The 14,542-nt window shown below is 42.6% G+C and overlaps 1 protein-coding gene across 2 annotated transcripts in view; it reads right to left on the bottom strand.

The window, feature by feature from the left end:
- Positions 1 to 14,159, bottom strand: part of PCBD2 (pterin-4 alpha-carbinolamine dehydratase 2) — a 696,436-nt gene extending 682,277 nt beyond the window's left edge. Inside the window, exon 1 of one of the 2 annotated variants that reach the window (XM_073620815.1) lies at positions 13,881 to 14,159. In XM_073620815.1, the coding sequence (XP_073476916.1) occupies positions 13,881 to 14,072 (192 nt within the window). In that variant the 5' untranslated portion in view covers positions 14,073 to 14,159. The remainder of the gene's footprint in view (positions 1 to 13,880) is intronic. The other variant, XM_073620816.1, reaches the window with a different exon arrangement.
- Between the last annotated feature and the right edge of the window lie 383 nt (positions 14,160 to 14,542).

Here is a 14,542-nt window from a genome sequence, read left to right as displayed (position 1 = left end):
ACGCACATTCAGTGCTGCTGGAGGCTTTGTAACCAATCACAGGGTGCGTCTGTCCACCGATTCGGTCGATCGACTGACCTTCATAAAAATGAATCAGTCTTGGATCACCACCAGCTACTGATGTAACCGAATACATTTTTTTGAAATGTCAGATCCCTTCAAAGACTGCCTATGCTGATTCTGAGTGATTATCCTGTTATTAGCCTCTTCCTCCTCAATGATCATGATGATAGCTTGTAAGAACATTTTTGGTTCTGGGCGCCGCCAGTCCCGCCACAGTGCCTAAGGCCCAATTTTTCAGCTCTGTTTAACAGGGGTATGCAATTACAATTTTTCATGCAATTCTTTGCAGCAGGGCTAGTTCCTGCGCTCAAACTAGAGTATCTGTGAGGGGTTCCAGTGTTGTGGCACCAGCACCAGTGCCTAAAGCCCAATTTTTCAGCCCCTGTTCAACAGGGACATGTAATTAGAATTCTTGATCTAATATTTCACAGCAGGGCCCACCAAGAGTACAACCCCTGGCAAAAATTATGGAACCACCAGTCCCTGAGGATGTTCCTTCAGTTGTTTATTGTTGTAGAAAAAAAAGCAGATCACGGACATGGCCAAAAACTAAAGGCATTTCAAATGGCAACTTTCTGGCTTTAAGAAACACTAAAAGAAATCAAGAAAAATAATTGTGGTGGCCAGTAACAGATTTATAGAACAAGCACAGAGAATAAATTATGGAATCACTCAACTCTGAGGAAAAAATTACGGAATCACCCTGTAAATTTTCATTACTAACACCTGCATCAGATTAAATCTGCTTGTTAGTATGTAGGTAAAGAGGGTAAATCATCACGCAGTGTTGCACAAGATGTTGGTTGTTCACAGTCGGTTGTGTCTAAAACATGGACCAAATACAAACAACATGGGAAGGTGGTTAAAGGCAAGCATACTGGTAGACCAAGGAAGGCATCAAAGCATCAAGACAGAAAACTTAAAAGCAATATGCCTTGAAAACAGAAAATGTACAACAAAACAAATGAGGAACAAATGGGAGGAAACTGGAGTCAACATCTGTGACCGAACTGTAAGAAACCGCCTAAAGGAAATGGGATTTACATACAGAAAAGTTAAAAGAAAGCCATCTCTAAACACCTAAACACAAAATAACAAGGTTACAATGGGCTAAGGCAAGGCAATCGTGGACTGTGGATGATTGGATGAAAGTCATATTCAGTGATGAATCTCGAATCTGCATTGGGCAAGGTGATGATGCTGGAACTTTTGTTTGGTGCCGTTCCAATGAGATTTATGCAGACGACTGTTTGAAAAAAACATGGAAACTTCCACAGTCAATTATGATATGGGGCTGCATGTCAGGTAAAGGCACTGGGGAGATGGCTGTCATTACATCTTTAATAAATGCACAGGTTTACATTGAAATTTTGGACACTTTTCTTATCCCATCTATTGAAAGGATGTTTGGGGAAGATGAAATCATTTATCAAGATGATAATGCATCTTGCCATAGAGCAAAAAACGTGAAAAAAATTCCTTGAAGAAAGACACATAAGGTCAATGTCATGGCCTGCAAACAGTCCGGATCTCAATCCAATTGAAAATCTGTGGTGGAAGTTAAAGAAAATGGTCCATGACAAGGCTCCAACCTGCAAAGATGATTTGGCAACAGCAATCAGAGAAGGCTGCAGCCAGATTGATGAAGAGTACTGTTTATCACTCATTAAGTCAATGCCTCAGAGACTGCAAGCAGTTATAAAAGCCAGAGGTGGTGCAACAAAGTACTAGTGATGTGCTGGAGTGTTATTTTGTTTGTTTGTTTTTCATGATTGCATAATTTTTTCCTCAGAGTTGAGTGATTCCATAATTTATTCCCTGTGCTTGTTCTATAAAACTAACTGTTACTGGCCACCACAATTATTTTTCTTGATTTCTTTTAGAGTTTCTTAAAGCCAGAAAGTTGCCATTTGAAATGCCTTTAGTTTTTGGCCATGTCTGTGATCTGCTTTTTTTCTACAACAATAAACAACTGAAGGAACATCCTCAGGGACTGGCGATTCCATAATTTTTGCCAGGGGTTGTATCTGTGAGGACTTACAGTGTTGTAGCACCAGCACCACCACCAAAGCCCCAGTTTTTCAGCCCCTGTTCAACAGGGGCATGTAATTACAATTATTGATCTAATATTTCACAGCAGGGCCCTGTGAGGGCTTACAGTGTTGTGGCCACAAGAACACCTAAGGCTCAAATTTCTGCTGAGTATATAGGGAAGGCCCCTACTTTCAAACATCCAACTTACAAACCACTCCTACTTGCAAATGGAAGGAGACAACAGGAAGTGAGATGAAATCTACCCATAGGAAGGGAAATACTCTCCAGTAAGAGTTAATATGGGAAAAACTTTTCTCCTTTCCACTGATGCTTTATCACCAATCCTTGTTTCACAAAAAACCCCAAATTTTCAAAAAACATTTGTCATTGGGACAAAAAGTGAGGTGAAATCTTCTGAAGAGGAGCACAGACAGCAAAACAAATGTCACAGGGGTGATAACCTTTCCCAAGGTTTTCCAAAAAGCTTAAAATAAATTTTTTGGCTGGAGCTAAACACGTTAAAAATGTACCAGTTCAAAATCACAAACAGATTCTACTTAACAACAAACCTACAGTCCCTGCCTTGTTTGCACCGCCTGTATACTACTGTTCAGAGTATAAAGGGCCTGGGGGCCCCACACCTTTCCTTTTTTAATTTGGGTGCAGGGTTCCCCTTAATATCCATACAAGACCCAAAGGGCCTGGTAATGGACTGGGGGTACCAACGCCGTTTGTCTTACTGATTTTCATCCATATTGCCAGGACCCGACATTACATTAAAGCCACAAGCAGTTTTAAATGACTTTTTTTCCTTTAAAAATTAGATTTTGTGCAGGGACTGTTCTAAGCACGGGAAACACAAGCCACTTTACAGGCATACTATAGACACCCCCCAGGTACAATAAAGGAATATTTCACTTTTTTTTTTTTTTTTTTACTTTAAAAAGTTTTTTTTGCATTGATACATGTCCCCTGGGGCAGGACCGGGTCCCCAAACCCTTTTTAGGACAATACCATGCAAATTAGCCTTTAAAACGAGCACTTTTGATTTCGAACGTTCGAGTCCCATAGACGTCAATTGGGTTCTAACGTTCGTGTGAATTTTCGGTCCGTTCGCCGGTTCTGGTGCGAACCGAACCGGGGGGTGTTCGGCTCATCCCTAGTGCTCACATGTAGCACATTTAAATGTAAGTAGGCATTGCTACATTTACCTGCCTTTACCTATCTTGAAGAGCTTGTTATGCTATGATCTCCTATATGTTTTCTCTGAGTCATATTGTCTAAATACTGCTAAAGAAAAAAAAGAAAAAAGGGATCATCTCTACTCATGCTGTTGGTTACAAGAAATCCATCATAGCTCCAAGGTTAAATTTTCAGTTCTGGTTTGAATTTCTGAGGCACGTGGGTGGTGGAGCATCACTTGGAGGACATTATATTATATATATTTTTTGCATTTCCCTTAGAATCAAGTTGATTGGACTTCTTTTCTCTTTGCGAAGATTTATTAGGAATTGTTCCTATATATATTTCAGTGGCACCTTTTTAATAGTATTGTACATGTCATTTGTCACCCATGTATGTAACAGATTGTTGAAAGTTTATACGAAGTGATCACACACATGAATTATTTTTGAGTTAGCGCCACACTTTTCTTTATTAACTATAGCATAATATGGCTGGGCACTACTGTGGTTCTTTCTCCTCCTCCTTCTCCAAGCTAACAGGCTGGATAGAGGCATTGTCCACTGTTAGGCTTCATTCTCACGTGGTGGATCCGCTGCCACGGAGTCCGCCTCTGTCTGCCAGCTCAGCAGGAGATATCTCCGTTGATCTCTGCTGAGCCAGCGGATGACAGGTCCCTCTCTGTTCACTGAGCGGGGAGGGGCTTGTCGAGCGCCGCTGGTCGCCATGGAGAGATCGGACAAAAACGGACAACATGTCCGTTTTATCAGATCTCACCTGATCCGATAGGGACGGATGCGAACGTAGGGCCATCCATTTGATTTTAGCGGATCAGACCGGGTCGGATGTCAGCAGACATGTCACCGTTGACACCCTTCACTCCATAGCGACGTGGAGCGCCCGTTCAGGTCCACCGACAAAACTGACAGGCAGACCTGAACGGTCTGACCATGTGAAAGGGGCCTTAAAGTGATACTAAAGATTCCTTTTTTTTTTTTTTTTTTTTTCTTAAATAACAAACATGTCATACTTACCTCCACTGTGCAGTTTGTTTTGCACAGAGTGGCCCCAAACCTCGTCTTCTGGGGTCCCTCGGCGGCTCTCTAGGCTCCTCCCCGCATTAGATAACCACCTGGGAGAAGCGCTCTCCCGGGGGGTTACCTTGCGGGCGCGCTCCCGAGTCCAGCATTTGGCGTCCATAGATGCCGAATGTAGGCCTCGGCCTCGGCCCCGCCCGCATCATTGGATTTGATTGACAGCAGCGGGAGCCAATGGCTGCGCTGCTATCAATCTATCTAATCAATAGCCGAGAAAAGGCACGTCAACCCCTTTAACTCTTTCCTGTGAAGACCGGAAGTTCTGGGAAGCAGCACAGAGAGCAGGAGCCAGCAGCATTGAAAGCTGTAAACGGCAAGTGATGGGGTGAGAAATGTAACAAAGTTTACTATGGAATGTTTATTTGACTGTGCTTAATCTGTTCAGCTAAAAATCCCTGAGGGTTTATTACTACTTTAAAATGAAACGTAAGCAAGAAAATGAAGTCCTGCTAGTTCACTTCACGCTGTAAAATATTAATAATATTCTTACTGTTTGAAATCCAGTAACACGCTGGGGTTGATTTACTAAAGGCAAATCCACTTTGCACTACAAGTGCACTTGGAAGTGCAGTCACTGTAGATCTGAGGGGGGCATGCAAGGAAAATAAACAGCAGTTTTGCTTGCACATGATTGGATGATAGAAATCAGCAGAGCATCCCCTCACATCTACAGTGACTGCACTTCCAAGTGTATTTGCCTTTAGTAAATAACCTTCACTGTCTCACCCTGCGCTGAACATGCTCATTTGCTCTCTATTTTTCAGCACTGTGCTGAAAATCAGAGCCACTAGCGGCTGATCTGCTGATAGCCTACATCCTAAAAGCTGCTTAGGGGCTCTGGGCTTCAAAAAATAGCAGCCTCCGGCAAGAAATAACAAGGACATGGCTGGATGCAATATACAGCACACATTTATTTTGATAGCATAATTATTCATGTGGAATGTATGTTCCTTGCTAAAGAATATTTTTTATCAAGTAGTTATGGGTAAAGTTTTACTTTAAGGGCTCCTGCACAAGGCTGATTAGGGCCCGACACCGCCCAGCTCAGTGTATTTTTGGACAGGAAACCTGTACAAATCAATGACATGCTATAACTACTGTATCTGCATGAGAAGTGATTACCTGCAGGTTTCTTGTCCACCGCTGATCACAAACACCTGGTAGTATGCGCTGAAGAAATACTTTGATCTGGGCGGTGTAGGGCCCTTATTAAGTAAGAACTACTACTGTTCTTTAATTGTCTAGTAACAGGCTAGGTGGATCCAGGACTAGACTGGTTTGCTTTAGTAGAGGCACAGTAAAGATTGATGGCTCAAAGACAAAGGTAGGCTGCAGTTGAAGTGGGGGGGAGGGAGTTAAATCTATCTTCTTCTAACCCAGATAAAGTAGAACTAAAGACAAAGCATTTTTTTTTTTTTTTGGTCACGGTAAGGGAGGGTTATAGCCATTGTCAGTTTTTTTTTTTTTTTGCCATCGGTGTCCCATTGGGGAGGTTTCCCTTCACTTCCTGTCCCATAGCCAAAGCAGGAAGGGAGAGTAAATTCCTCCAAAGTGAGGGAATCCCTGGTTCCCCATTGGAAGATTTCCTCTATTACCACTTGCCGACCGCCTAACGAACATGTACGAGATCTCGTGCAATAGCTACAAGGGGGTGCGCGTGCGCTGCCGGAGGCGCAATTGCACGCTTATTGGTCAGAGGGGGAGCCAATCAGTGGGTCCAGCAGACCCAATGTCTGCAGGCCACCCGCGATCGTTCCCAAGAGAGGCAGAACGTCGATCTGCCTATATAAACAAGGCAGATTGCCGTTCTGACAGGGTATAAGATAGAGAACCTGTGATCCAGTTAGCAAGCACCCACTAGGGACACATTTAATAATTTGATCACATCTGATGTTAACCCCTTCTATATCAGTGTCATTAGTACAGTAACAGTGCATTTTTTAGCACTGATCACTTTAATATTGTCACTGGTCTCCAAAAAGTGTCAGTTAGGTGTCCAATATGTCTGCCGCAATATTGCAAAAAAAAAAAAAAAAAAAAAAGAAGAAGGGGAAGATAAAGCTGATTGCCACCATTACTTAAGATCAATAAATTAATAAAAATGCCATAAAAATCTCATAGTTTGTATACGTGGTAACTTTTGCGCAAACCAATCAGTATACGCTTAAAGGGATTTTTTCACTAAAAATACAGTGGGGACGGAAAGTATTCAGACCCCCTTAAATTTTTCACTCTTTGTTATATTGCAGCCATTTGCTAAAATCATTTAAGTTCATTTTTTTTTCCTCATTAATGTACACACAGCACCCCATATTGACAGAAAAACACAGAATTGTTGACATTTTTGCAGATTTATTAAAAAAGAAAAACTGAAATATCACATGGTCCTAAGTATTCAGACCCTTTGCTGTGACACTCATATATTTAACTCGGGTGCTGTCCATTTCTTCTGATCATCCTTGAGATGGTTCTACACCTTCATTTGAGTCCAGCTGTGTTTGATTATACTGATTGGACTTGATTAGGAAAGCCACACACCTGTCTATATAAGACCTTACAGCTCACAGTGCATGTCAGAGCAAATGAGAATCATGAGGTCAAAAGGAACTGCCTGAAGAGCTCAGAGACAGAATTGTGGCTCGGCACAGATTTGGCCAAGGTTACAAAAAAAAAAAATTTGCTGCACTTAAGGTTCCTAAGAGCACAGTGGCCTCCATAATCCTTAAAAATGGAAGATGTTTGGGACGACCAGAACCCTTCCTAGAGCTGGCCTTCCGACCAAATTGAGCTATCGGGGGAGAAGAGCCTTGGTGAGAGAAGAACCCAAAGATCACTGTGGCTGAGCTCCAGAGATGCAGTCGGGAGATGGGAGAAAGTTGTAGAAAGTCAACCATCACTGCAGCCCTCCACCAGTCGGGGCTTTATGGCAGAGTGGCCCGACAGAAGCCTCTCCTCAGTGCAAGACACATGAAAGCCCGCATGCAGTTTGCTAAAATACACCTGAAGGACTCCAAGATGGTGAGAAATAAGATTCTTTGGTCTGATGAGTCCAAGATAGAACTTTTTGGCCTTAATTCTAAGCGGTATGTGTGGAGAAAACCATGCACTGCTCATCGCCTGTCCAATACAGTCCCAACGGTGAAGCATGGTGGTGGCAGGATCATGCTGTGGGGGTTTTTCAGCTGCAGGGACAGGACGACTGGTTGCAATAGAGGGAAAGATGAATGCGGCCATGTACAGGGATATCCTGGATGAAAACCTTATCCAGAGTGCTCAGGATGTCAGACTGGGCCGAAGGTTTACCTTCCAACAAGACAATGACCCCAAGCACACAGCTAAAATAACGAAGGACTGGCTTCACAACAACTCCATGACTGTTCTTGAATGGCCCAGCCTCAGCCCTGACTTAAATCCAATTGAGCATCTTCTAGAGAGACCTAAAAATGGCTGTCCACCAACGTTTACCATCCAACCTGACAGAACAGGAGAGGATCTGCAAAGAGGAATGGCAAAGGATCCCCAAATCCAGGTGTGAAAAACTTGTTGCATCTTTCCCAAAAAGACTCACGGCTGTATTAGATCAAAAGGGTGCTTCTACCAAATACTGAGCAAAGGGCCTGAATACTTTGGACCATGTGATATTTGAGTTTTTCTTTTTTAATAAATCTGCAAAAATGTCAACAATTCTGTGTTTTTCTGTCAATATGGGGTGCTGTGTGTACAATAAAGTGGATGTAAACCCAATGTCATCCTTTCTACTGCCATAGGGGTTATCTATAAGGATATACATGCCTCCTGCATGTATCTTTACCTGTCAAATGTCTCTCCTCTGTCTGTTATGAGAGCTGAAAAACTGCATATTCTGTGGGTGGGTCTGTTGTCTGGAGCTCGGTGGGTGGAGTCGTGATGTCAGTAGACTCCCCGCCCACCTCTACACTCCCCTTGTCAATATGCATTTTCTCCTGTGTATTTCTAACACTGAACTTCTGCTATGATCTCTAACACCCAGTGAAAAGACAGGAAAGTAACCACATGACTTCAGCATGCCAAATCATGTTGAGGTGTGATACAGCCAATCCTTGCAGAGCTGCTGAAGAAAGGAGTGGGAGGGAATTAAAAAATACTGCATGTCTCTTAGGCTAATGCACAAGATGTAAATCACCTGTCACTCACAGCAAGGGGGAGGATTTGACAAAGTTTTTCTCAGTTTGTCAAGATTTATCTCACTGAACAATAAAAGAGGATTGCTCAGAGATGGATTAACTCTGTGTGGCAAGACCGGGCTCAAATGATAGGAAATCTTATACTCTACAGTAGGATATATATAAAAAAAAAATATTCGGGTTTACATCCACTTTAATGAGAAAAAAAATGAACTTAAAATGATTTTAGCAAATGGCTGCAATATAACAAAGAGTGAAAAATTTAAGGGGGTCTGAATACTTTCCGTCCACGCAATTGTCAGTTAAAGTAATGCAGTGCTGTATCGCAAAAAATGGCCTGGTCCGGGGCTGAAGTGGTTAACACTGTTCCAGGGACAAGCCCAAAATTGTGATTTTTTTTTTTTACTTTTGGTAATAACGATAAACAGGGCAAATAGAAAGGGTTAAACTTCCTAATGGGGACACAGTCAGCATTAAAAACCTACATACTACCCAATGAGAGTGCCAAACAGACATCCAAGGTAATTTAAAATGGTTTTAAAGGCAGAAGGTTTTTTATCCTAACCCTTTCGCTGCCAGGCCTTGTGCTTCATTTTTACACTCAGGTGGCCAGAGCATTTTTGCAATTTTTCCTTTGCTTTTTCAGGACCAGTAGAATAAAAAAAAAAAAGTTCTACTGATTTTTAAGATCCCACGATATTTGCTCAAATGTTTATCAAAACAATAATTTTGGTAAAAATCCACTAAAACCATGATTAGCAGATAAATACACACCAAATTTTACAAATTTCCTACTAAATATAAAAGCTTGACCTGTATTGAGTTAATAAATAACAAATATTTGTAACTTTTAAATTGCGCCTTTTTGCGAAATGGTGAAAATTGAACAGACACAAAAGTGTAAATATCCAAAATTTCTCAAAAAATCTCAAGGTTTTAATTTTTCCCTTACAGCTTTTAGAATTTGTAAAAGATCCCCAAAACTATATATTTTCTGAAATCATATGACCTCTAGAATAAAAATAAGGTGCTACTTATTTTTTAGACCCTGCGGTATTTGAGCAAATGTTCATCAAAACAATATATTCACAAATAATACACTAAAACCATTATTAGCAGATAAAAACACAGCATATTTTACAAAATGCCGGCTAAATCCCTACTAAATGTAAAAGCGTACCTGTATGGGTTTAATAAATAACAAAAAAATAATAATTTTTACATTGCGCCTTTTTGGAAAATGGTGAAAAACAAATGTATGCAAAAATGTAAAATATCCAAATTTCTCAAAAAATCAGAAGGTTTTCATTTTTCCCTTAAAGCTTTCAGAATTAGTGAAAAGACCCCCAAAACCATATATTTTCTGAAAGCATATGACCTCTAGAATAAAAAAAAAAAAAAGAAGGTGCTACTGTTTTTTTAAGGCCCCATGGTATTTGCACAAATGTTTATCAAAACAAAAATTGTCGCAAAAAATACACTAAAAGCATTATTAGCAGTTAAAAACACACAATTATGCAAAATTCCTGCTAAATATAAAAGCTTATCCTGTGTTGAGTTAATAAATCACAAATATTTGTACATTTTAAATTGCGCCTTTTTGCAAAATGGTGAAAATCGAATGCACCCAAAAATTTCTCACAAAATCTGGAGGTTTTCATTTTTCACTTACAGCTTTCAAAGTTTGTAAAAGACCCCCAAACCATATATTTTCTGAAAGCATATGACCTCTGGAATAAAAAGAAGGTGCTAATGATTTTTTAGGCCCCACAGTATTTGCACAAATGTTTATCAAAACAACATTTTCGCTAAAAATACACTAAAATCATTAATAGTGGATTCATACATGGCAAAATGTACAAAATTCCTGCTAAATTCCTAGTACATATAAAAGTTAAAACGGTATTGAGTTAATAAATAACAAATATTTGTACATTTTCAAATTGCACCTTTTTGTGAAATGGTGAAAACTGAAGGTACTCAAAACTGTAAATTTAAATTATTTTTCACTTACAGCTTTCAGAATTTGAAAAGACCCCTCAAACTAGATATTTTCTGAAAGCACATGACCTGTAGAATTAAAAAAAAAAAAAAAAAGCTACAGATTTTTTGGACCTCACAATAATTGCGCAAATATTCATCATATCGCTATTTTCACTAAATATACACTAAAATCATTAATAGTGCACATAAACACAACATAACTTACAAAATCCCTGCTAAATTGCAACTAAAGCATCGTTCACATGTGGCATACTAAAGTGTATGTCCATGGAGGGCCATATTTACCCGCACAGGTGTTCTGTGCACCCCCATACAGGCAGTCCCATTTATGCCAATTGGGATGCAACGGCTGCACAGGCATAGTTGCTGTTCCCAATCTGACATCCCTGTGGGTGTGGGTACATGACCCCGAACGCAGACAGTGTGAGCTCAGGGACATGCAGACCTACATGGATGTAAAATTGGGAGCAACGGTGCGTGCAATTGCTACATCCCAAATTACATCAATGGGACTGCCTGCACAGAGATGCACGGAATACCTGTGCATCCCTGTAAAGGTACGCTGTGTATGCCCTGTGTGAACAAGGCCTTAGGCCCCTTTCACACAAACAGACTGATCGGGTCTGCCTGTTCATTTTTCAGGCAGGCCCAATTGGACCACCCGATGTTCTCTATGGAGAGGCTGATGTAAATGGACATGTGTCCGTTTAAATCCACCTGCATCCAATCCAGTCTAGTCCGCTAAAAACAGACAGATGGGGATTCCAATCCCCATCCATCTAGCAGATCGGATCAGATGGTAACATATGGAAACGGATAGGCGGTCCATTTCGATCCGATCGCCCCATAGAGAACAGCAGACTGTGTCCGTGGCATCAGCGGAGCGGACACGGACCCTGTCATCCGCCTGCTCAGCGGGGATCGGCAGACAGATTCCCGGCTGAGCAGGCGGATCTGCTTGACAGAGTCTGCTCCATATGAAAGGGCTCTTACCAGGAGCAGACTCATACGTTTTTTTTTTTTTCAAGCCACATTAGAGCCCAAGGCTCTACTTGGCTTGAAAAAGGTTGGGCTCGGGGCGCAGAGCAGAGCACCCCGAACCCACCCACTTGTGACAATAACAAATTTATATTCGCTATTGTCTTCCAGCTTCACCTCCTGGCCAATCGGAATGGATCGGATTGGCCGTGAGGAGAAGCTGTGGGGGGCGTCACCACGGAGGGGTGAGTGCGGGCGGACCTGGGGGGGGGTCTTACTATGTTTGTGGGGTTTTTTGTTTTGTTTTTACAGTTATTTTTTTGGGGGGAGGGGGGGGGTCTTTTTTTAGACTGAGAAAGGGACTGAAGGTAGTCCCTTTTCTCTACAGCACTTTACTTGAATGAGGAATCTGTATAGAGATTCCATTCATTCATAAAATGACGGTTTGATACATAGTAAACTGCGAGAGTTACTATGTATCAGCTCTCAGTATATATAGAAGCGATTGCTGCCTATATCCACTGTACAACAGGGGGCTTGGTAAACACATGTATAACAAGCCCCTCCCAAGCCCCAACTTTACTCCCACCTGCACTGCTCCCTCCCCCCAGAAGCTGCAGGAGGGGGGAGGAGAGATGCCGCTCGGAGCGGCCCCAGATCGGGGGCAGTATGGGAGGGGGTGATCTGACTGGCAGGGTGGGGGGGACACATCTGGATCCCCAAGCCCCATACAGTACCTGAAGCCGTCGGGAGCGGCAGAGGAGGGAATGCCGGCTAATGATGGTAGCTGCGGGGGATCAGGTTTGGGGGGGGGGTAATCACTTCTGGGGGGGGGTGGGGGCGAAGGGGATAGGAAAGGAGGAGGGGGCAGTTTAAGATGAAAGTTAGCGACGGGAGATGGAGAAGCAGGGGGTAGGGAAGCAGTGGCACATTAAAGGTTAATAACTCTGATCAGTGGATTGTAATTCGCTGATCAGAGTTATAGAATTGTTCAGCACAGTCTGCTGAACAATTCTGATATAAGCTTATGGTCATTAAAGTGACCATAAGCTTTTAAAAGAGAGGGAGACATGAGGTCTTGGCCACCTGCGGGCACTTTTTAGGTCCGTAGTGCAGCAGCCCCCTCATACTTACCTGAGCCCCATCTCGAGACAGCAAAGTTGCACGAGAGTCTCAGCTGTCTGGGACTCTGCCTCCTAATTGGCTGAGACAGCAGCAGGGCACCAATGGCTCCTGCTGCTGACAAAGTCAGTGAGCCAATGAGGAGAGAGAGGGGGCAGGCCGAGCCTCCGTGCTGTGGGGGCACGCGGCAGAAAGGAGGGGCCAGGAGTGCTGGCAAGGGACCGAAAAAGAGGAGGATCTGGGCTGCTCTGTGCAAAACCACTGCACAAAGCAGGCGAGTATAACAAGTTTGTTATTTTTAAACAAAAAAAAACACTTTAATAATAAAACGGATTTTTAAATCCTTTCTTCATGCTACCTGATACTGCCAAAGCAGCAGCCCTTTGGTGCTGAAGTTAACAGCACTGGCTGTGCAAGTGAACAACTTGCACCGATCACCTGCTCCCTCTGCTATTTACAGGTCTCTTACTATTATTGTCCCACAATGCAATGCATTCTGTGAAAAGAGGAGGAGCAAAAGAACGACAGGATCTCCCCTGCTCATTCACAGAATGCTTTATATTACTGACTGTATCTTAAAGTGGTTGTAAAGGCTGACTGTTTTTTACCTTCATGCGTTCTATGCATGAAGGTAAAAAACCTTCAGTGTGCAGCTCCCCCTCAGCCCGGTAATACTTACCTAAGCCTGATCTTGATCCAGCGATGTGCACAAGACCCGCGGCTCTCCCTCCTGATTGGCTGAGAGAAGCAGGAGTGGGGCTGAGCTGTGCTTTTTGTGTCTTACGGACACAGAGAGAGCCGGTTGGGAAGCAAGCGGCTTGCTATAGGGGCACTGAGCAAGGGGGAGGGGCACAGAGCACCAGAGGGGAACCCAAGAAAAGGAGGATCAGGGCTTCTCTGTGCAAAACCACTGCACAGAGCAGGTAAGCATGACATGTTATTTTATTTTTTAAAATAAAAATGTTTTCTTTACAGTCACTTTAAGACAGCATTATGGAATCTATCCAGATGAAAAGATATGAGCCCTTAAGTGACCTTTCCAAGGTCAATCTTGTGACATCAACCTGATACACACGAGATTGCAGGCTGGTCTTTAACATTTGTATAGGCAGCAGGAGGTTCTCTGATGCAACTTCAGTGTGTTGGCTGCAGCCCTAACATGACATTTAAAGAACTGACACAAGGATTATTCACTTGTTTTCCCAGAAAGGAAAGCTCCCAGCATTCACCTACTCACCATTTTGGAAAAAACTCTGCTATAGAGCGATGAGATCAGCCCCCTGCTACACACAGAGCTGCTTGTGAGTCTGGCTGTACGTCTAACAAACAGGAAGCTGCACATGGCTGATCCACCTCCTCCTGCACTGACTATATGGTGCCAGGGAACGCTGATCAGTCTGATCTGACTACTGCACACAGCAAACTGCATATACCGCTCCTGGGATCCTTCCTATGACTATCATCAACCCATAGACACAGGATACAGTGCCTGCAGATCAGAGGAGGGGCCAAGAGATCACACTGACAGCAGGAAGTCCTATCTCCAACACGATGTGTGCACCATTTTATCCATACAAATGTAAATAAGAGCCATTTTATACAATTATGAAGAAACTACACACTTTTCTGTACACAAAGTTATGGAGGAGCAGCATAGAATAAATATAGATCAAGCCAGCTGAAACCATATAATGTCAGTAACATCGATCAGTCCAGGATGTGCAGTGTAATGTCAGTAACATGGATCGGTCCAGGATGTGCAGTGTAATGTCAGTAACATGGATGGGCATGAGCCGAACAATCCCCGGTTCGGTTCACACTAGAACCTGCAAACAGACCGAAAGTTTGTGCGAACTTTAGAACCCCATTAAAGTCTATGGGACTCGAACGTTCAAAGTC

This window comes from Aquarana catesbeiana, linkage group LG03 (genome assembly GCF_042186555.1).
Source record: "Aquarana catesbeiana isolate 2022-GZ linkage group LG03, ASM4218655v1, whole genome shotgun sequence".
NCBI classification, from domain to species: domain Eukaryota; kingdom Metazoa; phylum Chordata; class Amphibia; order Anura; family Ranidae; genus Aquarana; species Aquarana catesbeiana.
The sequence above is the reverse complement of the archived record's forward strand: the minus strand, read 5'-3'. Positions and strand labels throughout refer to the sequence as shown.